This window comes from Alosa sapidissima, chromosome 23 (genome assembly GCF_018492685.1).
Source record: "Alosa sapidissima isolate fAloSap1 chromosome 23, fAloSap1.pri, whole genome shotgun sequence".
In the NCBI taxonomy this organism is placed as follows: Eukaryota; Metazoa; Chordata; class Actinopteri; order Clupeiformes; family Clupeidae; genus Alosa; species Alosa sapidissima.
Genome location: NC_055979.1, coordinates 13954803 through 13978802, shown reverse-complemented (window position 1 = coordinate 13978802; position 24000 = coordinate 13954803). Strand labels below are relative to the sequence as shown.

The following is a 24000-nucleotide window of genomic DNA, read 5'->3' as shown; positions in this document are numbered from 1 at the left end:
TTAACACTCTAAATTTTCCCTCTTCAGTTCTCATGGCTCTCTGTCTGATCTCCAGTAGACAGAGGATAAAGGAAGAACAGGAAGAGAGCCTGACATGAGGCTAATGAATGCAGTAACAGGATGTACGTGTGTGTGTGTATGTGTGTTTGGGGGGGGGGGGGGGGGGGGGGGGGGGTGTATGTGTGGCCAGGGAGTGGTCCAGATGCGAACCTCATTATAGCTAGCCTCGTTAGCAGCACTGTCTTCTTGCATCTCAATCAGATAGAGGCTACATCTCAAACACACAGACAGATAATCACACACACACACACAAACGCATCTCTCTCCTCTCCCCTCCCCTTTCTGTGTTCAGGCTCATCCCTCTGCGCTGATAAAAGGCATTCAGAGTCAACACCAAAACCCAATTACAGGCCACAGGGCCTAGACTAATGGCCTTTTGAAACTTTCCCCCCCAAAACTACTTAAGAGCACTGCCTTATTGATTTCTTCTCATTCTGCTGAGGCAACCTCTACAGCTACCGCTACAGCTCAGCCAGCAACACTGACAAACGCAGGGCAGAGAGAGAGAGACAGCGAGAGAATGAGAGAGAGAGAGAGAGAGAGAGTGAGAGAGAGAGAGAAAGAGAGATGGGTGAAAGGTAAGAGAGAGGAAGAGAGGAAAGGAGACAGAGGGAAGGATAGAGGGAGATATTGAGAGAGAAATGAAGAGAAGGGTGGGGGAGTTAAAAGGCCATGGTAACTTAGTGTGAGTTAAATGGTGCTGAGGGGAAATCCATGCAATTCCAATCTCTTACCAACAAACGTAAGGTTATGAATATAACCTTGGTTCTCTGAAGGAGAACACAAGATGTTAACCAATGGGAAGTTATCCCCACATGACGTCATCGACCAAACAGTAATCACCTGTCTTAGAGAATTAGACTTAGAGGCCTAAGTGACCAAATGGTCAGGTTCAACGAGTCAATGAGGCTACAATAGGTTAACGTCTCATGTTATCCTTCAGAGAACCAAGGTTATACATAACCTTAAAACGAATGTGTTGGAAACGACACAAACTGTGTTGTCCCTATCTGGGCATAGGGACAACACATTCGTTTTAAGAGTGTAACCTTATGTTCTCTTTCAGTCGAGTTCACTCAACGTTAACCAATGGGGACACATATAAACCACAGCACTCATTGCAACAGTGGTCATATATTCGCAGAGAACACATCTGCAGGGTACTACTACTGCAAACACGTCGAGTCGACAATATTGCACAAGCAGAGTGAGTGTGATGTGGCGGCGGAGCACAGCGGTTCACAGGCGCCGGAGTAGTCATGGGGGAGAGATCAGGAGAGCGAACGAAAAGACACAAGGGTCAGTGACGGGTGTGGGCACACATGTGTCCCTCTGCTGGTTGACAATGTTGCTCAGGCACTGAAACACTTCTGTCACCGACTGTCTGGTTGTCACGTCCTGGTCAAAAAGGCGACAATATGGCGACGGTGGCAGGCATCAGCCGCCAGAGCGGTCTGCACTCTTCACAGCTCCGCCACCTGACGAAGAGACTGTTATTATAGGCACACCCATTGATCGATAGGAATCAAATGCCGCGCTGAAAAAGTGGAGGCCTGTCGACAGATGAATAGCTGGCGAGGCTTGTGAGGGAAACTTCTATTCTGTGAGCTTTAGCTTGCTGGTGGGTTTGAGGCTTCCTTCCTTGTAGTTCGAGAGCTTGAGGGTCGCTGATGAATGAAAAGAGGACTAGTTCATCACGGTGCACAACTAAATTCCCGAAGACAGGTGATTAGAGGTTGGTTCAGATCGATGACATGCAGGGATGACTTTCCATTGGTTAACGTTGAGTGTTCTCGACTAACATGGCAGTGTCATCTAAAACAACACACACACACACGTGCGCACACACACACACACACACACTCACACTCACACACTCACACTCACACTGCTTGACCATCTCTGGTCAAATTGGTGTATAAAAATCCTGATTTGATCTTTCTTTCTTTCTTTCTTTCCTTCATTTGCTTGAGGGTCACAGACGAATGAAAAGAGGACTAGTTCATAGCAGTGCATGACTAAATTCCCGAAGACAGGTGATTAGAGGTTGGTACAGATCGATGACATGCAGGGATGACTTATAATGTAGAAAAAGGTGCGCACATCTAAATGTTAAAAAATGCAGGGATGACTTCCCATTAGTTAACGTTGAGTGTCCTCGACTGAAAGAGAACATGGCAGTGTCATACTTTCCTTCATTAGCAGCTCCTTAACTAATGATATCATGTTTTTTCTTCTTCCTGTTTTTCTTTCTCTCTCCATGTGAAGCGTAATCCCTCCATCTCACTTCCTCTCCCCCTGCATTTAGAAGCTATCTATCTCACACTCAGCCTTCACAGTTTCCTCTTCTCCTCACCTTTTTCTTATCACATCATTTCCTGCTACCCCCGCCATTTATTTCTCCTTCCTCTTTCTCTCTCTGTCTATCTCTCTCCTCCCTCGCCCTCTTCTGCTCTATTTTGACTTTCTTGGTTTCCATCATAATCATTTGTTCTCTCTCTCTCTCTCTCTTCTATTTCTCTCTCTTTCTCCCCATAGTTTTTCTTCTTTAATGGAAATGAAAATATTGAGATGTTTATACTCATTCACCGTACAGAAATCTGTGTCTATATATACCTCCAGTTATGTCGAGTTGGTTTATTCATTTAAAGTTCCTTCAATTATGCATGTCCTTTTTTCCACTAATAGTCATTAGATTGGTGTAACTCTGTTGCAACTCTGCTGTCATTCTGTCATTTTTTGATTCTGACGAGCAGCCTCCAGTGTGACTAAACTGTTATATAAATAAACATTATTTATTTCATCATCCCTCTCTTCTCCCTCTCTCTTTTCTTCCCTCCCGGGAGGTTACATGATTTCGTCTGAATGCCAACACCTACACAGTTTTTTTTTCACTTCCTGATCAAACGTCTTGTTTCTGCGTGTCTCACTTCACAGAGCTGTGCCAATAATATAACCTTTCATCGTGTGCCTGTGTCATTTTAATACCACACACTGAGGGACACCCTGCTGTGGAGCTACTGACGGGGGAGCGTTGTGACAAATCAGACATTAAATCACTCATCATCCCACCAACAGCTCCACTGAAGAGAGGTGTGAGGAGATCGACATGTTACAGCAAAAGCGTATGAAATATTTATTTTGCGTGCAGCACTTCTGTTACAAAAACAAGAAAAGAGAATATTTTTGAGTCTGTATGTTTGTTTTTGTGTCTGCTTTGTGTGTTGTGTGTACTGTATCTGACAAATGGAGAGTTCTATTACAAAATTAGCAGTTAATCGCAGGAAGTTTGTGTGTGTGTGTGTGTGTGTGTGTGTTCTGCATTTTGGTCAATAACTCCTCAGGGTGAAGCGAACAGCATTCATGTTCTGAGACCAGACAAAAGAAACGGGTGAGACAGCAACTCATCGACTTACCATCATCCCCCGAGCCAGAGCCAGCATCTGCAGGAGAGACAGAGAGAGAGAGAGGGAGAGAGAGAGAGAGAGAGAACACCATTATACTGCTGCTGAAGGAGTGAGAAAAGAAAAGAGGAAGAGAGACAGAGAGAAAGAAAGACATGAAGAGAGTAAACCTGACAAAAAAAACAGAATAAATGATGTGAAAGAGTGAAAGAATGATGTGAAGAGAAGGGTAGAGACAAAGGGCCCACATGAGAGAGAGAGAGAGAGAGAGAGTGTGGACCTGTAGTCAAAGGAGAGGAAAGATAAACAGAAAAAATACACACCCAGAGAATGAGGGTGACAAAAGAGAGAGACAGAGAGAAAAAACAATAAAGAAAGGTGAGTACAGTGTGATGAACTCACGAGAGACGAACTGGAAGAGACTCACTGGGTGGTATAAATACAGTGAACTGGTGATAGAGAGTACCAGACAGAGGTAGAGACAAACAGTGAAAATGAGAACGAGAGAAAGGGAGCGATCGTGAAAGAGATAAAGAGCGTGGGGGCGAGTCTGTTTAACGAGTAGCCACAAACAATAGGAGCTGTCTTCAATTAGAGCCTGTGAGAGTGAGAGATGGGCAGGGCTACACGCTACAGTCTCCCCTACTGCTGTTTACGACTCCCCTGCTCCATGTAGGTCACTCCTAATGTCCTCAGCCCACAGCAAACACAGAGAAGGATGGAGGGAAGGAGGGGATGAATGGGAACACCACCCGAGTCTTAACAAGGGCACAGCACTGATACAAACACGTTCCAAGCATACCTCACATTTTTGAGTCATGCCATTGCAGTTGGATGATTTAGGGGCCCAGGGTCAGCCACACACACACACACACACACACACACACACACACACACACACACACACCAAAATAATGTATTATATGGTACTGCACAGAATGGAATGACACCATGGGTGTCTACTTAAAATTCTTGTAAAAAGGAAGATTGTAGGGTGAGTTAATGACAGCGGCCATGACTACTCATGAAAATATCCAAGAAAGCACAACAATAAAATAAAAACAAAACAAAAATAAAATAAAAAGAAGAAGCTAAGCTTGCAATCAACAGATTGTGCTTTGTTGGTGATTTTGTTACTAGGAATTTAACGCCTCACCTGTGTATATCTGAAATTAGCAACATTCACAAGTAATGGCAACAAACGACAATGACACAAGATTCTTCACTGTTTTCTGCAGCTTCCTGATGGTCCACCATTTTGTCTGTGTCACAGTAAAAGTAACTAGTGGGTGACATCCATGTTAAGACAATGTCATGGAGGACAACGACCGACCCGGAGACGATTTAAAGAGGGAAGGCTCAAAAGAACTGCAAAGGTCTCCACTTGTCTTAAAGAACGCACAGTGGCCCGAGGGAGCTCTCTGATTGGTCAGTGGTCAGCAGCGGAGAGAGACGCAATAAAATGTTAAATATGGACACCGTAAGGAGACAGAGAGCAGTGGGTCACTTTACAGTTCCTCTGGGAGAGGGGGGGGGGAGGAAAAAGACCGATTCAGAGAGGGAGAGAGGGGTAGACAGAAAAGGGCAGGAGGAAAGTGATGGAGAGGGAGAATGAGGAATGGATGGATGTAGAAGAAGAGAGAGATAGAGAGAAAGAGAGATGAAGAGGATATTATATTAAAGGTAATTGTGTGAGAGAGACAAGAGAATACCCTGCCTCGGCCCAAGTTATTAAGCCCACCCCTCCCCCTCCTCTTTGGTAGATTGGTATCTTCCCTCTTATAAATGGCAACTTTCAGGAAGTTTTATTTTCCACAAAAGCATTAGTTACCCTCCCCCTCCTATTCGTCTCACTGTCTCTCCCTCTCTCTCCCTCTCTCTCTCCTTATCCTAGAAACAGACAGAATATTGCTCAAGGGCAGAGCCATTACCTCCCAATTGGTATTTCAGACCCTTTCTCTCCCATGCTCCCTCTCTCCCTCGTTCACTCTGCCTCTCCCTCTCTTTCTCCCTTGCTCTCTTTCTCTCTCCCCCATGCTTCCTCTCTCTCTTCCCCGTTCACTCTCTCTCTCCGTTCTCTTTCTCCCTTGCTCTCTCTCTCTCCCTCACTCCTTCTTTTTCTCTCCCTCCCGCTCTCTTTCCCTCGCTCTCTCTCTCTCCCTTGCCGCCCCTAAGGCTCAATGGCTGCTTTGGGGAAATTTGACATTCATCAATTTGTTATGATGGAGGGAGAGACGTGGCAGCGCAGTGCCCTCGTTTTCCGACCCCTCCAATCAATCTCCGACCCAATTACCCCTCAGCAAGGACGAAATATACATCTTAATTTGGCAAACCATACATAATGTTAATCGCTTATATTTAATCGGTTTGAGCCATCCCTTGCTCTCTGTCTGCTCCCTCTCTCTATTTCTCTCTGTCTGTTGCTATCTCTCTTTTTCTCTCTGTCTATTGCCATCTCTCTCTTTCTCTCTGTCTGTTGCCATCTCTCTCTTTCTCTCTGTCTGTTGCCGTCTCTCTCTTTCTCTCTGTCTGTTGCCATCTCTCTCTTTCTCTCTGTCTGTTGCCGTCTCTCTCTTTCTCTCTGTCTGTTGCCATCTCTCTCTTTCTCTCTTTTCCCCTCCCCTTCTCTCTCTTACGCTCTCTCTTTCTCATTCTCTCTCAGAAACAGAAAGTAATTAGGAGGCCTTTGAAATGTAAAGGTGTCATTCATATTATCAATGTTTACAGCAGACATCATTAGTCCTTAAAAATGTCATCTAGTTTGTTATCGTTTGAGATTGACCCAAACTATAACAATGTTTGCATAATATCAGTCTCTTTTGATTCATTTCCATTATTGGACTTTTTGTATAATGGCCCGACTTCATTTCCATCCATTCAAACACACACCCACACCCCAAACACATACACAGACACAAGCACACACACACACAGATAGCCTACATACACACACACACACACACAAACAACAGTTTTCTCTGCAGCCATCTTTTCCCCTGACTATTTCATTCTCCACACTCCAGGGATGTGCACTAGCTGGACATTGTAAAGGAGGGTGGGGGATGGGTTGACTTTGCCCAACAGTGGACAGAGGAGGTCCGACTACAGTGAGATCAGCTGGGCCGCGGGCCGATGCGGTGTGGTTAGGTCTCTCTCTGTAAATACAGCTGATTCTAGAGCATCTGTCAATCGCTTCCTGCTTCCCCTCCGTTCCTCTGTGCTGTCTTGTGCCTCATCAACTATTTGATTTCTGTTACAGTACTGCATGCTATGAGCTGCTGTTATGAATTCAGGCCTGGTACCAGCGCTCAGCTCTGACTCAGCTCCAAGTCTGTCATCTCTATTGCTGCTGTCGCCATCAGACATGCTCAATCAAACCCAGACAGTAATTGCGTTTGAACCCAGACAAATGCCATGGAATGGCCAAGTCGAGCATATGGGACACCCCCACGGGGAGCTGGTCTGACTGGTCATTCATCTGCAGACCGCTGGGATTCTGCAAATCCACATCTTCCCGAGTCTACACTCAGTATTCTTCTTCCACTCCAACAGAGCACCCCTGTCCTGCCAGGTCCAACCCGGATGTGGGCCAGATCTGAACCACATCCAGCCTGTGGTGTGTGTGTGTGTGTGTGTGTTATGCGCACGACATAATTAGCCAAATTATTTGTCTGTGTCCCTGTGTGCATGTCTGGCTATGAATCATATCTGATACAACAACCCTCCCTCCCCCAGACCCCCCCCCCACAGCCTGACCACCTGACTGGCCCTTGGGGGGTTGGTGGGTGCCAGGGCCCTGGTGATGGATGATCCTAATGATGGCCTCCACCAGTCCGCCCTGTGCTCCAGACCTGCGCTCTGATTTATGCCCCGGCCCTCCACTCCACCCCTTCCTCTGCCTGTCTCTACCTGCTCCTCTCCGCTCGGCCTCCCTGCAGCGAACGCATTGATCAAACCAGCACAGGGGTGCAACCCACGGCTGTCTATCTCAGAATGCATAGACGGCCTGATGTGTGTGTGTGTGTGTGTGTGTGTGTGTGTGTGTGTGTGCTCGTGCATGCACATATTTAGGCACAGCCACACATACTGACACTCACACATACACACATACACACACACACACACGCACACACATACACACACACACACACACACACACACACACACAATGACACCCCCACACACTCCTGCGTCACACACAGTCCCACACACTGACGGAATGTCTCAGAGGGAGTTCCGATGGGCCTCTTTTTCTCTCGCCTGATCAATGGCTCCTGACACCTCTAGCGCCGCCGCTTAGGAGCAAGTCACCCTAGCGACAACACGTCGCTGCTGCTTCTTATTCCTGACAACACTCCCGAGTCCTGCATCACCCATTCTCCATCTCTGTCTCCATCTCTCTGTCTGCGTCTCTCCACCTTGCTGATCCAGTCCACCGCTCCTCTGTCATATTCTCACTACTGTGCGTCATGACACACTTCAGGCACAACTCCTGTTGCTTATAAATGGGCTAAGTGTGTTGCTTTGAAATGTGATAACAGATGAGTTGACAAATGCTTAGGTGGGAAGTGAACATTTGGAAGCAGGGGGTCATTTGAGAGCCCCAGGTGTTTGTATGTGTGTGTGTGTGTGTGTGTGTGTGTGTGTGTGTGTGTGTGTGTGTGTGCGTGTGTGTGTGTGTGAGTGTTTGTGTGTGTGTGTGTGTGCGTGTGTGTGTGTGTGAGTGTCAGTATGTGTACCTGTGCATGAGTATGTACATGCACAAGCATCCCCCCGCACACACACACACACACACACACTAATACACCCAAACACACAAACATGAATGTGTGTGTGTGTGTGTGTGTAGACTAGAGGATGCTCACACACGGGCACACATATAAACACACAAACATGTGTGTGTGTGTGTGTGTGTGTGTGTGTGTGTGTGTCTGTCTGTCTGTCTGTGTGTGTGTGTGTGTCTGTCTGTGTGTGTGTGTGTGTCTGTCTGTCTGTCTGTGTGTGTGTGTGTGTGTGTGTGTGTACCAAAAGAGTCGAAGAGAGCTAGGAGAGAGTTGCAGCGCAAAAGGGTTTAATTAGGATGGATAAGACTGAACTGCATTGCTAGTGTGGTGGTGTCATTGTCACCACATCTGATAAAAAAAGAAGAGAGAGAGATGGAGGGAGAGATGGAGAGAGAGATGGAAAGAGAAATGGAGGGAGAGATGGAGAGAGAGATGGAGAGAGATGGAGGGAGAGATGGAGAGAGAGATGGAGGGGAGCCAAAGACCAAAGTGAGCAAAAGTGAGAGATGTGTGTGCTTGCTGTGCTTGCACATACAGGTGTGTGTGTGTGTGTGTGTGTGTGCTTGCACACACGCGTGTGTGTGTGTATATGTATGTATGTGTGTGTACGTGTGTGTGCACGCTCACAGGAGGAGAACTGCTAATGAGCAAATGAAAATCTGAGGGAGCATATAGAAAAAGCGCACAAGACAGATAGCAATTAGTGCTCATCAACAAGGTGAGAGAGAAAAAGGGAAAAAGAGAGATAGATAGAGAGAGAGAGAGAGAGAGACATCTCCAGAACACCTTCAGGACTACCCTCATGCCCCACAACCAAAGTATATACCTTTATATAATTGAACTGATAATTGTGAAAATGAGAGACAGTCAGACAATAAACAGATGGAGCAGAGGAGGGAAAAGAGGGAGAGGGGGAAAATGGGCAGAGGGAGAGGAGGAGGGTGGGAGGGAGGGATATGGGGAAGGGGGGGGGACTAGCGGAGGAAGCGTCAATAGTAACAGGAGAGATTAAAACGCTATTCTCGTCTGAAATGTGCCTTTTAAAGATTTCCGCTCTCCTATGACATTTGAGGATCCAGACTTACGCTGCTGAAATCTGTCAACCCGAAGGATATCTCTTTCCCTCTCTTTCTACCCCTCTCTCTCCGTCTCTCTTACCCCCTTACTCTCTCTCTCTCTCTTTCTCTTTCAGAGGTGGCGGCAATATAACACATAGCTATAGAGGAATGTGTGTGTGTGTGTGTGTGTGTGTGTGTGTGCGTGTGTACAGTATGTGTATGTGAGAGAGTGTGTGTATGTAAGAGTGTGACAGTGTGTCTGTGTGTGTGTGTGTATGTGAGAGAGTGTCTGTGTGTGTGTGTGTGTGCGCTGACACCAAGTTGTCACTCAACCAAAGTCGCAAGGTTACCTTGACACTGTCACATCTCCCTCAAGTGCTCCATAAACCAGAGCACTCTATAAAAACTGCTCCTGTGATCCCTCCATCACAGTCTCAGGAAACTCAAGCAAAGATAGACCTCGCCTCGTACAAACCCTCAAGTTCCCTGAAATACACACCTAGATGTCACTAAACAAAGCTGCTGGGATCATTCATCTCTGCACTTGGGATGAGAGAAATATAAGAGGCTGGCTGTCACTTTATGCATGCAGAATGGGGTGCTGTGTTTACATGTGTTGCGAGGGTTTTAAAGTCACTTTCGTCAGTCACTTTCGTCAGAAAATTCAGTGAAGTTGTTTTGATGTTCCTCTAGCTGTGTGTGTGTGTGTGTGTGTGTGTGTGTGTTGTGTGTCAAAAAATGTGTGTTCCTGCACAGTTATGGTTCTGGTATATTGGATAAATAGGATTCATATCGGCTCGGACTGAGCCATGCATTCATTTCAGACAATTAACATGGCTGCTTCAGGAGAGTGAAAGGGAAGGGGGTATTCAATTGTCTGTTGCGCTCAAATATCAACAACCTTTAGCAAAGAGTGAGGACCTTGTCTTTAAAGAACAGGTCCCCATCCTGCAAGCAAGCCTCTGCTGACTACTGTAACTACCACAGAAACCACCTCTGTGGGCCTCTGTGAGCAGGCTACAGCGTCAGTACCATACACGGGTCCGAGTGCCCACGGGGACCCAGGTTCGAGTCCGACCTGCGGTCATGTCCCGATCCCACCCCATCTCTCTCTCCCATTCACTTCCTGTCTGTCTTCACTGTCCTATCATAATAAAGGCAAAAAGCCCAAAAAAATTAGTCAGATTTTTTTTTTTTTTTTTTTCGCATGCCCAAATTTCCGTCAAGGATTCCCGGAACACTGAAAGACCGGGGTACACGAAACTTGGTGGGCATGTAACCCCACATGGATAGCATGGAACCATCGTTTTTCGTCTTGATCTGTAGCCCCCCCGCTGGACTGGACCCCCCGAAAGGAGGGTAGGGCAGACACAGTTTTCTGTGAATATCTCGAGAACCGTAGGGTTTAGGAGGACCATTTTTTTTTTGTATGTTGATCTCAAGGGGCCATGTCAACCCATTTCATAACTACTCATTTCATGTATAGCGCCACCTAGTTAAACACAAAAAAGTAAAAATGAGGTGTTGTAATCGCAGGTATCTGTGACCTAACATAGTCAAAACGGCACGAAATTGGAAGAGTAGGATCATTATGACACCCTCTGTATGCACGCCAAGGTTCATGGAATTCCGTTCATGGGGGGCCACACAATAAATTAATTTATGTTACTATACACCAACTGGCCTGTAGGTGGCCGGAGACAGTTTTCTGTGAATATCTCGAGAACCGTAAGGCCTAGGAGGTCCACCTTTTTTATGTATGTTGGTCTTAAGGGGGCATGTCAACCCATCCCATTACCACTTATTTCATGTATAGCGCCACCTAGTTAAAAATTAAAAAGCAAAAAATTAGGTGTTCATCACAATATCTCTGGCTGACATGGTCAAAACTGCACGAAATTAAAAGTGTAATATACAAGATACAAGGAAGTTTATTGTCACATGCATATAGTTACTGGAAGTAAGAAATGCAGTGAAATTATGTCTGGTGTCAGCCTATTTGTGCATTAATGGGGGGGGGGGGGGGGGTAAATGAGGGGTTTAGTAGATTAAGTGGCAAGGGCTGCATAAAAAAGGTGGGGGAGGATTGGGATTGGGTGGGGGGCACCAACAAGGAGCACCCAAGAGCAACAGGGGCAAGGAAAAACTCCCTTACCAAGGAAGAAACCTTGGGCAGATCCACGGCTCAAGGGGCTAACCCAACTGCCAGGGGTCTTGGTGTGTGTGTTGGGGGGATGACAGGGGAGATGGGATAGTGTGCTGTGTATGTGGGGAGAGGGCAGTGTGCAATATGTGTGTTGGGGAAGCTTCCTCATGAGACAATGTGCTGTGTATTGGGGGGGGGGGGGGGCAGGGACTTACTATTGCAAGCAGAGTACTGTATGTATGATGTATGTGAGTGATGACAGTGAAGATGTGTGTGTGGGCGGGAGGGGAGTGGAGCAGTGACTGTGTGTGTGTGTGTGTGTGTGTGTGTAGTGTGTGTGTGGGCAGTGTGCTGTAAGTATGTTGGGGATGTGTGTTGGAGAAGCTTCCTGATGAAATAATGTGCTGTGTATGTAGGGGGGGGGGGGGGCAGGGACTTACTATTGCAAGCAGAGTACTGTATGTATGATGTATGTGAGTGATGACAGTGAAGATGTGTGTGTGGGCGGGAGGGGAGTGGAGCAGTGACTGTGTGTGTGTGTGTGTAGTGTGTGTGTGGGCAGTGTGCTGTAAGTATGTAGAGGATGTGTGTTGGAGAAGATCCTGAAGACAATGTGCTGTGTATGTAGGGGGGGGGGGGCAGTGTGCAGCAAGTATGTAGAGGAGGCTTACTGTAGCAAGCAGTGTGCTGTATGTATGTGAAGTGATGACATAAGTGTGTGTGTTGGGGATGGGGGTGGGGGGGGGGCAGAAAGGCTAGGCAATCAAGGACATGGGTAGATGGAGGAGAAATCAAAAATAATAAATAAAAAGTTCTATGGAGATGTGCAAAAGTTGGAGAAAGTCAGATATGTGTGTGTGTGTGTGTGTGTTTTGACGTGTGATGAAATAAGAAAATAAATAAAAGGTCTGTAGCATAGGGAGAGGGATGTAAAAGTGCTAAAAGTCTTGTAGGTGTGTGTGTGTGGGGGGGGGGGGGGGTCATGAGTGCTGAGTAGTGAATGAGTGCAAAGTCAGTATAGTGTGAGTTCAGAGTTGGGAAATGTTTGAGAGTGCTGAGGAGTGAATGTGTGCAAAGTCAGTATAGTGTGAGTTCAGAGTTCAGATGGCCTGGGGATAAAAACTTCTCCTGAGTCTCTCAGTTCTGGCTTTGTGACTACATAGGCGTCTTCTTGATTTCAGCGGTAGGAATAATCCATTGTTAGGATGAGAAGAGTCCTTCAGAATCTTTTGGGCTCTTAGGAGTACTCTTCTGGAATAGATATCTTGTAGAGCAGGGAGTTGAGTTCTTATAGTACGTTCAGCTGAGCGCACTACTCTCTGCAGAGTACTACAATCTCTAACTGTGGAGTTCCCATACCAGGTGATGATGCTACCAGTTAGAAAACTCTCAACCGCTGAAGTGTAGAAGGCCTTCATGATGGATGTAGAAACTTTGAATTTCCTTAGCTGACGAAGGAAGTAGAGTCGTTGTCTGGACTTTTTCAGAACATATTGAGTGTTAACAGTCCATGTTAAGTCTTCAGTAATGTGGACACCAAGGTATTTAAAACATCATTATGACACCCTCTGAATGCATGCGAAGTTTTGTGTACTTTCGTTCATGGGGGGCCTTACAATAAAATAATTTATGTGTACATTTAGTGACGTACACCAACAAGGATTCCCGGGACACTGAATGACCGGGGGGAAACAAAACTTGGTGGGCATGTAACCCCACATGGATAGCATGGAACCGTCGTTTTTCGTTTTGATCTGTAGCCCCCCCGCTGGACTGGACCCCCCGAAAGGAGGGTAGGGCAGACACAGTTCTCTGTGAATATCTTGAGAACTGTAGGGCCTAGGATGACCAATTTTTTCTGTATGTTTGCCTCCAGGGGTCATGTTAACCCATTTCATGTACACACATGTGCACAAACAGATACACACGCACACACATACATTCTAGGGTGACCAGACGTCCCGAAAAATTTGGGACAGTCCCGATATCCAAGCAGTTGTCCCGAATCCCGAATCCTGCCCTAATTGTCCCGAAAATTATACTCAATCAGAATACTGAGTAGTTATTTTCTGATAAACATTAAAAACTGTCCGTAGAGAGTCTGAGTCGACTGCATGCAGCCCCCGACGGCAGCTAAGTGTCTGGATGCAGCCCGGCTACTTTGTTTCTTTTTGACGTTCTATAATTAGGCGCAAATATGCACTGATTTCGCGAAGCCGAGGACATTGTGCAGGCAGCGCAGCAGGCAGAGCCAGCGTGTGTGCAAAAAAATATGTCGGAAGTTCGGCCATGTCCATGTCGTTTTAACATAATCTACTTAATCTAACAATTATTTTGTATTCTTACTTAATGACCCATAATTTTGGCAAGGCTTGTTATTAGCGTTAGGCTATTATCCTTATTCTGAAAGGTCTGATTTGCACTGTTACGCAGTCATTGTTTTTTTTTTTTTCACAATGTTCACAATGACATTTTGAGTTCATGATTTCTCAGTTGTATTTTGAGGCAGACTTGATGTTTGAATAAAAATGTGTTTTGGTACAGGTTTGAAAATTCGCTGTAAGCCTACCCGAATTTCAGCCAATCTCATCTGGTCACCCTAATACATTCACAGTAATCATACGTATGACACATACTCACACAGTAGACATATGTACGCATGCATGCACAGGCACATACGCAGGCACACACACAAGCACGCACACACACACACACACACACACACACACACACACACACACACGCACATGCACACATGCACACAATTCAAGAATTTCTCAGAATTATGAACAGGCAAGATGGAGGTGGGCTTGTATAAAATGAATTTTACATGTGAAATCTATGAACTAATCATGTTTTGGTACTTGTTGTCTAGCAGATACCAGTGAGAATTGAGTGTGGATAATGCAATTTAGTGAGACAGTTAGAATCATATAGGCCTTTCAGCGTGATTTATTTTTGTGGAAAAAATGTGCTGGACTGGGCGGCGGTCATATTTTGTACCGCTCTGCGGTACATCTAGTTTAAATAGTGATCTTTAGCCCCGTAGTGCTTCAGGTAGAGTTATGAGACAATATGAGATACTCCCACAGTCCAGGTGCATCCATGACAACCACTGCAGCCACCTGCAGCTCATCATCATTACGCCAGACCATAATAAGCATTAAAATCTCCTTAGCAACATCTGACTGCCGCTGCAGATGGGCATCGCTGTAGAATTCCCCGGAATTTCACGCCTGTTCACCCCAGAATTCTGCCGAAGCCCCGCTAATGGCAACCAGCGGTTAAATCTGGCACGGAACGCTCAGCGGCGAAGTGTGATGCCGTTTAGCACGTGCCCGTGACAGCACGAGGGGCAGCGAGAGGGAGTGTGTGTGACAATGAGCCGCATCTACGAACCATATGGTGTGAAAACACCTGACCAGCGGTAGAGCACAACACAGTCAGATAACACATTACTAGTGAGAAAAACACACAAACTAGGAAGGGCTGATGGCAGAGGCATGAGAAAGACATTAGCGATCAGTTTCCCATACATTACCATACATACATCCCATTAGTCCTAGACTAATAGTTTTTATTTTCAACTATCACAGAAGTTTTTAAGTCAAGAACTAGATTAAATTGAAGTACAGGGAATCTAAAAGACATGTGTGGACATGTAAGAGACATAAAGCAAAAGTTTGACCACTGATGTTGATGTATGAAAAAGGACATCACATTAAGGTTTCCTTACATTAAGGGGCGAAAAATGTTTCTTATCAAATTTTGTTGAGCTAGAATCTTTAAAACATTGGAGACAGTCCATAATATTAGCCTTATCTGTACACCCAACAGAATAAGAGATAATCCACACTCCAGATAGCTCCCATTCACAGAGCCGCACGGCTCGAAACACCACAAACAAAATAAAACACTGTGAATGGGAGCTATCTGTTGTGCGGATCATCTCTTATTATTTTAGATAATAATGGGCTGGATCCTGCACCCATCCGAAATTGGGATCCTTGGAACCCTTGGGATGTGCGTGGCCCTGCACGGCTTCTTATCTGTTCGGCCCACACATTGATTTCCAAGCAGAACCCATAAGAGAGAGAGAGAGAGAGAGAGAGAGAGTGTGTGTGTGTGTGTGTGTGTGTGTATGTGTGTGTGTGTGTGTGTGTGTGTGTGTACTGCATGTGTCTACAGGTGTGCCATCAGCTTAACCTACCGATGGGACAGGAGCCCCTCTGAGACGACCAGCACCTCTGTCTGCAGCTTGCAGGCCTCTTTCCGCAGGAGGCACTCATTCTCGTAGCTCTCTCCATTGGAGCCGCACACCGGCACATAGTCACTGCTGCACTGTAAACAATAACAACAACAACAAACAACAACACGTTACATTTATATGGTGCTTTATCTAGGCACCCAAAACATTTTCACAGTGAGGAGGTGAACCTCATTTCAACCACCACCATCAAAGCTCAAGTGATTCAGCGAGGAGTGGGAAAAAGAGAGAGAGAGAGAGAGAGAGAGAGAGGGTGGGGGAGGGGAAGAGAGAGAGGGTACAGGTGTCAGATGACTGCTTGTAGAGTGCATTTAGGGCTTTGTGTTGCGAACAGAGTATCCGATTCAAGACCCACGGCATCGGAGAGGATCCAAAAGAAAGTGTAAGCTCCCAGAGTACAAAGTGAAAGCCATCTAGGCAATCTTGTACAATCTGGGAGCAGCAGCGACTGTTGTCCCGTGGCAGTGTGTCAAGCTACTCAGTATTAAGACCTACAGAAGTCCTCACATAGACTGGATGTGGAGCCTGTGGAGTGTGGATGATGACGCCTACCATAAATATCACTGATGGGGCTGGGCCCAGGGAAAGCTATGAGGTCACAGTGACACCTGTTTCTGGGTGGATGTGACAGGTTTAATAAAGAGTCAGGGAATAACACAGGGGAGATTGATCATCGTAGAGATACACAATATGCAGGTTGATCTGTCTCTTTTCCTCTCTCTTCTCTCTCTCTCTCTCTCTCTCTCTCTCTCTTTCTCTCTCTCTCTCTCTCTGTGCTCTCTGTGCGCATGGTTGGTGTGAGTGGGCGGAGTCAGTGGTGAGTGGATGGTGTTTCGGTCGCTGTACCGCGAACGAGTGTTCTGTTTAAATCTCTATTTCTCACTTTATTTCTTATTTTCTTCTTTCTATCTATTACTTTCTGCTGGAGTACTAAAGATTTTTGCTTGGTTTAGTTTTCTGGCAATAAACAGGGGGTTTTCCCCTAAAGCGACTGCCTCCAGTCTTGTGCTGGAATCATGGCAGAGATTTTTGGTCAACTAACTCGGCGTCATGCTGTTAAAATAGCATCGACAGCCAGTGTTGAGGATTGTAGTTTGGCTGCCGGAGAAATTGTTGGTCATGAGAATATTGTATCAGCATCTCGCATGAACAACGCGATTGTGCTTTTCTTAAAATCAATTGAGTTTGCCAATCAGCTGACGGAGAATGGCGTGGTGATAGATGGCGTTTTTACCTCTGTTGCCCCTCTTTCTACGCCTTCCAAGAAAGTCATTTTGTCTAATGTCCCCCCATTCATTTCTGATGAGATTCTAGGACAAACACTGTCGCGCTATGGCAAAGTGGTCTCAACAATTAAAAAAATCCCGATTGCGAGTAAATCTCCGTTGTTGAAACATATAGTGTCCTTCAGGCGTTTCGTGTACATGATCCTTAAGAATAACAATGATGAATTGGACTTGACAATTAATGTGACTGTGGATAACTTTAATTATGCGATTTATGCAACAACTAGCATTATGAAATGTTTTGGTTGTGGACAATCGGGGCATCTCGTGCGCGCGTGTCCTGATAAAAAGGATGACACGAATAATAGTGGAAACAGTGAAAATAGCAATGAGTCTAGGGGTGATGTGGCAGAGGGAACGTCTAAAGAGACCAACAACGAACCTAATGTTAACTTTGGTGCAAATAATGAGGAGGAGGCTGCTGCCTCTGCTAGTGGGCCGGAGAGCCAAACTCCTGATTTAACGTTAAATTCAGTCCAAGGGCACGGGGAAAATCATGATGTTAGATCGGCTGATGGGGAGGATCTTTCCGCACTTTTGGGGGAGACTGTCACTGATTCTCAGAACTGTCAGGGGAGCAATGATGATGCCATTAATGGGGAGGTTTCCGTCGCTATGGAAGACATGGAAACCTCCGTGTTGGAGGAGGACAATAATGTGTTTAAAGCACCGTCGAATAAAGGAAAAAGAAAGCGCATTATAAAGAATAAAGGGGGACGCGCTCATATAGAATTGACTGATAATGAGAGTGAAAGTGATCTTTCTGACTGTAGTGTAACCTGCAGCTTGCGACTAAGCGGCTATCGCACTCGCAATTATAGAGTGGAGGATATAAAGAAATTCCTTAAGGATACAAAACATTCTAGGAAGGTCCGGGTAGACGAATTTTTTCCTGACATTGAACAGTTTATGAACAAATCACGAGCATTTATGCGTGATGGTAGCATCACTGATCAAGAAGGATTTCGTCTAAAAAAGATTCTCACAAAACTCAATGTTCTACTGAATGCCAACGATGACAAATGTTAAAAACAATTTCCACTTTGTGTCCTAGGATGGCTGATTGCATATGTCTATATTTATTTTTTTCTTTTTTCTTTATAATGATGGGTGAATTTCGTGTTGCTTCTTTAAATGTAAATGGCGCAAGAGAAAAAATTAAGAGGCTCTCTGTGTTTGAAACAATCAGACAGAATAAGTTTGATGTTCTCTTTATGCAAGAAACGCACAGTGATGCGTCTAATGCAGCTGCTTGGGCTCAGGAGTTTGATGGTCTGTCCATACTTAGTCATGGTACTTCTACTAGTGGTGGGGTTGCAGTTCTGTTTTCTAAGTCCTTTATTCCCATCACTTTTGATGTTGATGAAGTTATAGAGGGAAGACTTTTAAAGGTCAGAGCCCAGTTTGAAAATCGTTTTTTTTGTGTTTATTTGCATTTATGCTCCTACACTGGCAACAGATAGAATGCTGTTTTTAAATACTATTGGAAATGTTATAAAAAATTGCTGTTCAGAGGATATTCTTATCCTTGGAGGAGATTTCAATTGTACTGCACAAAATTTTGACAGAAATCATGTCGAGCCGCACATGCCCTCTCGTAGACGGCTTGTAGAGATTATGAAGTCCAATGATCTTAGTGATATTTGGAGGAACTTTCATGGTGAACAGAAGCAATATACTTGGGCACACTCATATAATAATTGTTTGTCTCTTGCAAGACTTGACAGGTTTTATGGTTTCAAACATCAGCGTAGTCTATTCAGGAAATGTTCAATAATTCCAGTTGGCTTTTCTGACCATAGTTTGGTTTTCTGTTCTTTATTTCTAGAATTTGTAAAACCAAAAAGTGCCTACTGGCACTTTAATACCAATTTGTTGGCTGATGGCCATTTTAGAGAAGTCTTCCTTTTTTTCTGGAAGGAATTTAGAACCACGAAATCCTGTTATAAGTCTTTGCAGCAATGGTGGGATTGTGCCAAGGTACAAATAAAACAACTCTGCCAGGAGTATACAGCCAATGTCACAAGGAACATAACACTCTCAATGAAAAAAATAGAGGAGGAAATAATCGAACTTCAAAATCTGGCAGAACAAACGGGTGATCAGGCACCCACTGAAATTCTTAACTCAAAAAAGAAAACATTGGCTGACTTTTTAGGTTTGAGGGCACAGGGAGCTCTGGTCAGGTCCCGCTTCCAGAGTGTGGAGCTGATGGATGTACCATCAAAATTCTTTTTTAATTTGGAGGTAAAGAATGGACAGAGGAAGTTCATTCATGCTTTGAGGTCTGAAGATGGGAGAATCCTTTCTAATTCTCCAGAAATACGCAATAGAGCAGTACATTTTTATAAGGAGCTTTATAACAGCGAAAATCCACAAGATCAGGCGACTGACAAGGCTTTTCTTTGTGACCTACCTAAGGTATCTGAAGAGGCAAACACAGCCCTTGGAAGGGTGTTGACCCTAGAGGAGCTGGAGAGAGCCCTCCACAGTATGGAGAGTGGCAAAGCACCTGGGGTGGATGGCCTGCCAGTAGACTTTTATAAGTCCTTTTGGCCAGAGTTGGGCACAGATGTGCTTGCTGTTCTGAGAGACAGCATCACCAGAGGGGTGCTGCCACTGAGCTGCCGTAGAGCAGTGCTCACTTTACTGCCAAAAAAGGGAGACCTGACAGATATAAGGTCCTGGAGGCCGGTGTCAGTCCTCTGCTCTGAATACAAACTGCTGTCTAAAGTTTTAGCAAATAGACTTGGGGAGGTTTTGGAGCAGGTAATCCACCCTGACCAGACCTACTGTGTGCCAGGCAGATTGATTCACAACAATGTTTCCTTCATCAGAGATGTCTTCTATATTGGCAAATACTTCAATCTGGATTTTGGTGTGGTTTCAATTGACCAAGAAAAGGCATTTGATAGGGTTGAGCATAATTATTTGTGGAATACCTTGTCAGCCTTTGGTTTCAGCCCCAATTTTATTCGAATGATCAAAGCATTGTATTGTGACATTGAAAGTATTCTCAAGGTTAATGGTGACTTGTGCGCTCCTTTTAAGGTATACAGAGGTGTCCGTCAAGGATGTCCCTTGTCGGGTATGCTGTATAGTCTGGCTATTGAACCTTTCCTTGTAAGGTTGAGGAAGGAGATTGTTGGAGTGAAAATCCCTAACTGTGATGATGTTTTTAAATTGTCAGCTTATGCTGACGATGTGGCTGTCCTTGTTAATGGCCAGAGAGATGTTGACACGCTTTTAAAAATTTGCAATGAATTTAAGGTTGTTTCTTCAGCAAAGGTAAATTGGTCAAAAAGCATAGCCTTGCTGGTTGGGAGTTGGGTGAGTGGCGAACCTGGTCTGCCTGATGGCTTAGTTTGGAATAGGGGTGGTTTTAAATACCTGGGTGTTTTCTTAGGTGATGATGCTTTTATTCAAAAGAATTTTGATGGGGTAATTGAAAAAGTTAAAGGTCGTCTAGAGAAATGGAAATTTCTTTTCAGTATTACTTCGTACAGGGGGCGTGTTCTCATTATTAACAACCTGGTTGCATCCTCTCTTTGGCATCGGCTGGCTTGTGTGGATCCTCCTTCAAACCTGCTACCGAAGATTCAGTCAGTCCTGGTTGATTTTTTCTGGGACAATCTACACTGGGTACCTCAGAGTGTTTTATATCTGCCTAAGGAGGATGGTGGACATGGACTTATTCATCTACAGAGTCGAACTGCTGCCTTCCGTCTGCAGTTTGTACAGCGTCTTCTCACAGGATCACTGGACTCAAGCTGGAAAGCTGCAGCCTGTTGTATTTTACAACTTTTTGAAGGGTTGGGCTTAGATAGGTCTTTGTTCTGGTTTAATCCAAATAGAATGAATTTTAATTTACTTCCTGCATTTTATAAGAATCTGTTCAAAGTCTGGTCTCTGTTTATAATTCAACGCCCACGACAGACAAGCTCATTATTCTGGTTGTTAAAGGAGCCTCTGATTCACGGTTCGGTTCTTGATGAGTCAGTGACTCGTGAGTCAGGACTTGTCCCTGGTACCTACTTCTAAGCTTATCAGCTCCGGAGTTACAACCCTTGGGGATCTAGTAGAGTTTGCTGGTCCTGATATCAGTAATAGCCATACTTTAGCTCAGCACTTAGGTGTGAAGTCCATTAGGATAGTTGATCAGCTACTTGGGAAATGGCGGTCTCTCCTAACTGGGGAGGAGATGCAATTGCTTGGAGATTATTTTGGGGGGGAGTGTAGTCCTGACTGCCATGACCCCTTTCCCAGACTTACTCTACTTCCAGATTTAACAGGTTGCACTGGTTGCTTCTTACTCCCAGATAGGTTAGTTTTCCTGGGTCCTACAGCTGCAACTAGTAAATCATTGTACAAACTGTGTGTTCTCTCCCTAAATAAAAGGTCTCTGGACAAGAGGGTGGATACACCCTGGCGTGAAGTGTTGCAGGTTGAAAATGATGTCAAACCACAATGGCGTGCGTTGTACAAGTCACCTTTAACTAAAAAAGCTGGCGATCTACAATGGCGTATTCTGCATGGTGCAATAGCAGTGAATGCTTTTATTTCTGTTTTAAATCCAATGGTTGATCAGGGGTGCCCTTTTTGTTCTGTAAGGGAGACTGTATTCCATGCCTTTATGCACTGCCAGAGGCTCAGACCTCTTTTTGCTGTTTTGATGGCACTTTTCTTTAAGTTTGATGAAAGTTTCTCTTCGGAGATTTTCATTTTTGGTTTTAAATATGTACAAAAGCATCGCTTCAAGTGTCAGCTCCTAAACTTTCTGCTTGGGCAAGCAAAGATGGCGATATATGTTAGTCGTAAAAGGAAAGTTGAGCAGGATGTAGATGTTGATATCCTAATGGTGTTTTCTATTCTTGTAAGGTGTCGTATGTTGATTGATTTTCATTTTTATAAATCTATGAAAATTCTTGATGTTTTTGAGGAAAAATGGTGCTACAACAGCGTGATGTGTATTGTTGAGAATGATAAGCTACAGATTGCACATTACTTTATTTAACTTTCCTAACTTTTACTTTTTGAGTATAGTGTCAAGTTGATCTTGATGTATTTTTAAGATTGTAATAAAGAGTTTTTGAAAATTCAATTCTCTCTCTCTCTCTCACACACACACACATACACATGCATGCATGCGCGCGCGCACACACACACACACACACACCCTGGATCACGTTGAAATCATTAATCCCCAAAGGGCTGAGTTTTCCCTAGAAAAGTGGGTGACCCTGGGAGAAAAAGTACAGCAGTGGAACCAGAGCCCATATTTCACTCCCGCCCTTATTAACACTGGAGGAGAGGTCATCCATCCATATGGCCTACATAACAACCACACATGCCAAGACACACACACGCACGCAAGTACACACACACACACACACACACACACACAAAACCATATGGCCTACATAACAACCACACATGCCAAGACACACACACGCACGCAAGTACACACACACAAACACGTACAAACATACACGCATGCACGCACGCACGCATGCACACACGCAAGCACACATGCACTCACACTCACACACACGCACGCATGCACACATACACGCACACATGCACACACACACACACACACACACACACACACACACACACACACACACACACACACACACACAAAACCCATTAATCAAGAATATACATGTATGCAAACAAACAACCCACTTCTTCTATTATGTACGTGTGACATACATACTTACAAACATCTGCATTCATAGTAAGGCATGCATTCTGTCTCCCTCAACACACACACACACAAACATGCACTCTGTCTCCCTCAATACAAACAGGAGGCTTTAGAGAGAAAGAGCGAGGTGCCGGAGAAGAGGCAGTGAAAAGGAATAAAAAACAAGTGCATGAAAGGCAATAAAGGAAAGAGAAGATGTTGTAAACATTTTAATGAGAGGAAACGTATGTGAGTAAAAAAAAACAACTCTCAAAGCACACTAACCGTGTTAAAAGCATCGCACAGACACAGGGAGTGCTTAATTACATGTGATCTGTCTAATCACACTGCCGTGTGTGTGTGTGTAAGAGTGTATGTGTGTTTGTGTGTTGATCTGACATGTTTACTGTATGCATGTGTTTCAGATATTACGCAAAGTGGAAGGGGAATATAACACATGTATCTGGCCACGTCTAATGACAGCATTCAGTAACTGGACAGAGTGAAAGAGGAAGACACAGACAGTGTGATGGAGAAAGATAGACACACAAGTGTTAAGTCGTTCAGTTACAGGCCGGCAGATTCGGGTTTCGCAGAGACCATTTTATTGCTCTTTAATGCTGTGGTCAGAATGCTTTCTCCGATTTGCCTCATTCCAGTGCCACTGGGTAGCCGTGGCCTACTGGTTAGCGCTTCGGACTTGTATATAAGTATATATACTCTTTTGATCCCTTGAGGGAAATTTGGTCTCTGCATTTATCTCAATCCGTGAATTAGTGAAACACACTCAGCACACAGTGAGGTGAAGCACACTAATCCCGACGCAGTGAGCTGCCTGCAACAACAGCGGTGCTCGGATTAGTGTGCTTCACCTCACTGTGTGTTCACTGTGTGCTGAGTATGTTTCACTAATTCACGGATACTTATACTTATAACCATTAGCGGTCAGCCTACCATCCTTTGTAAACCTCTCATCCTCTCACACTTTCTTCTTTCTCCTTCACTCTCACATTTTATTTCTCTCTCACTCTTTCTCTCTCTCCCTCTCTGAGTCTCTCTCACCTACATCTCTCACCTTTCTCTCTCAAAGAGCAGAGGCCATGGTCTATTCAGAGGTGAACTGTGCCACCCCCCACCCCTCTCTCTCTCACACACACAAACACACTTCTTAATTGGGCTCAGCAAATATGGCAAAAATGGCTATTCACTATTTCAATGGGGCAGTGAATAGTTTGAAGATTGATTCAGTAAATAGGTGTCCATCCCCTTCTCTCTATCTCTCAGTCCTTCAGACCCCCAAAGACCT

At 44.8% G+C, this 24000-nt stretch overlaps 1 protein-coding gene across 1 annotated transcript in view; it reads right to left on the bottom strand.

Annotated features, from left to right (window-relative positions):
• The window catches only part of tmeff2b (transmembrane protein with EGF-like and two follistatin-like domains 2b), a 67981-nt gene that overhangs the window by 17971 nt on the left and 26010 nt on the right, over positions 1-24000 (bottom strand). Inside the window, 3 exon segments of the mRNA XM_042081112.1 lie at positions 3477-3503; positions 7943-7956; positions 15678-15793. Coding sequence (XP_041937046.1) covers positions 3477-3503; positions 7943-7956; positions 15678-15793 — 157 coding nt within the window.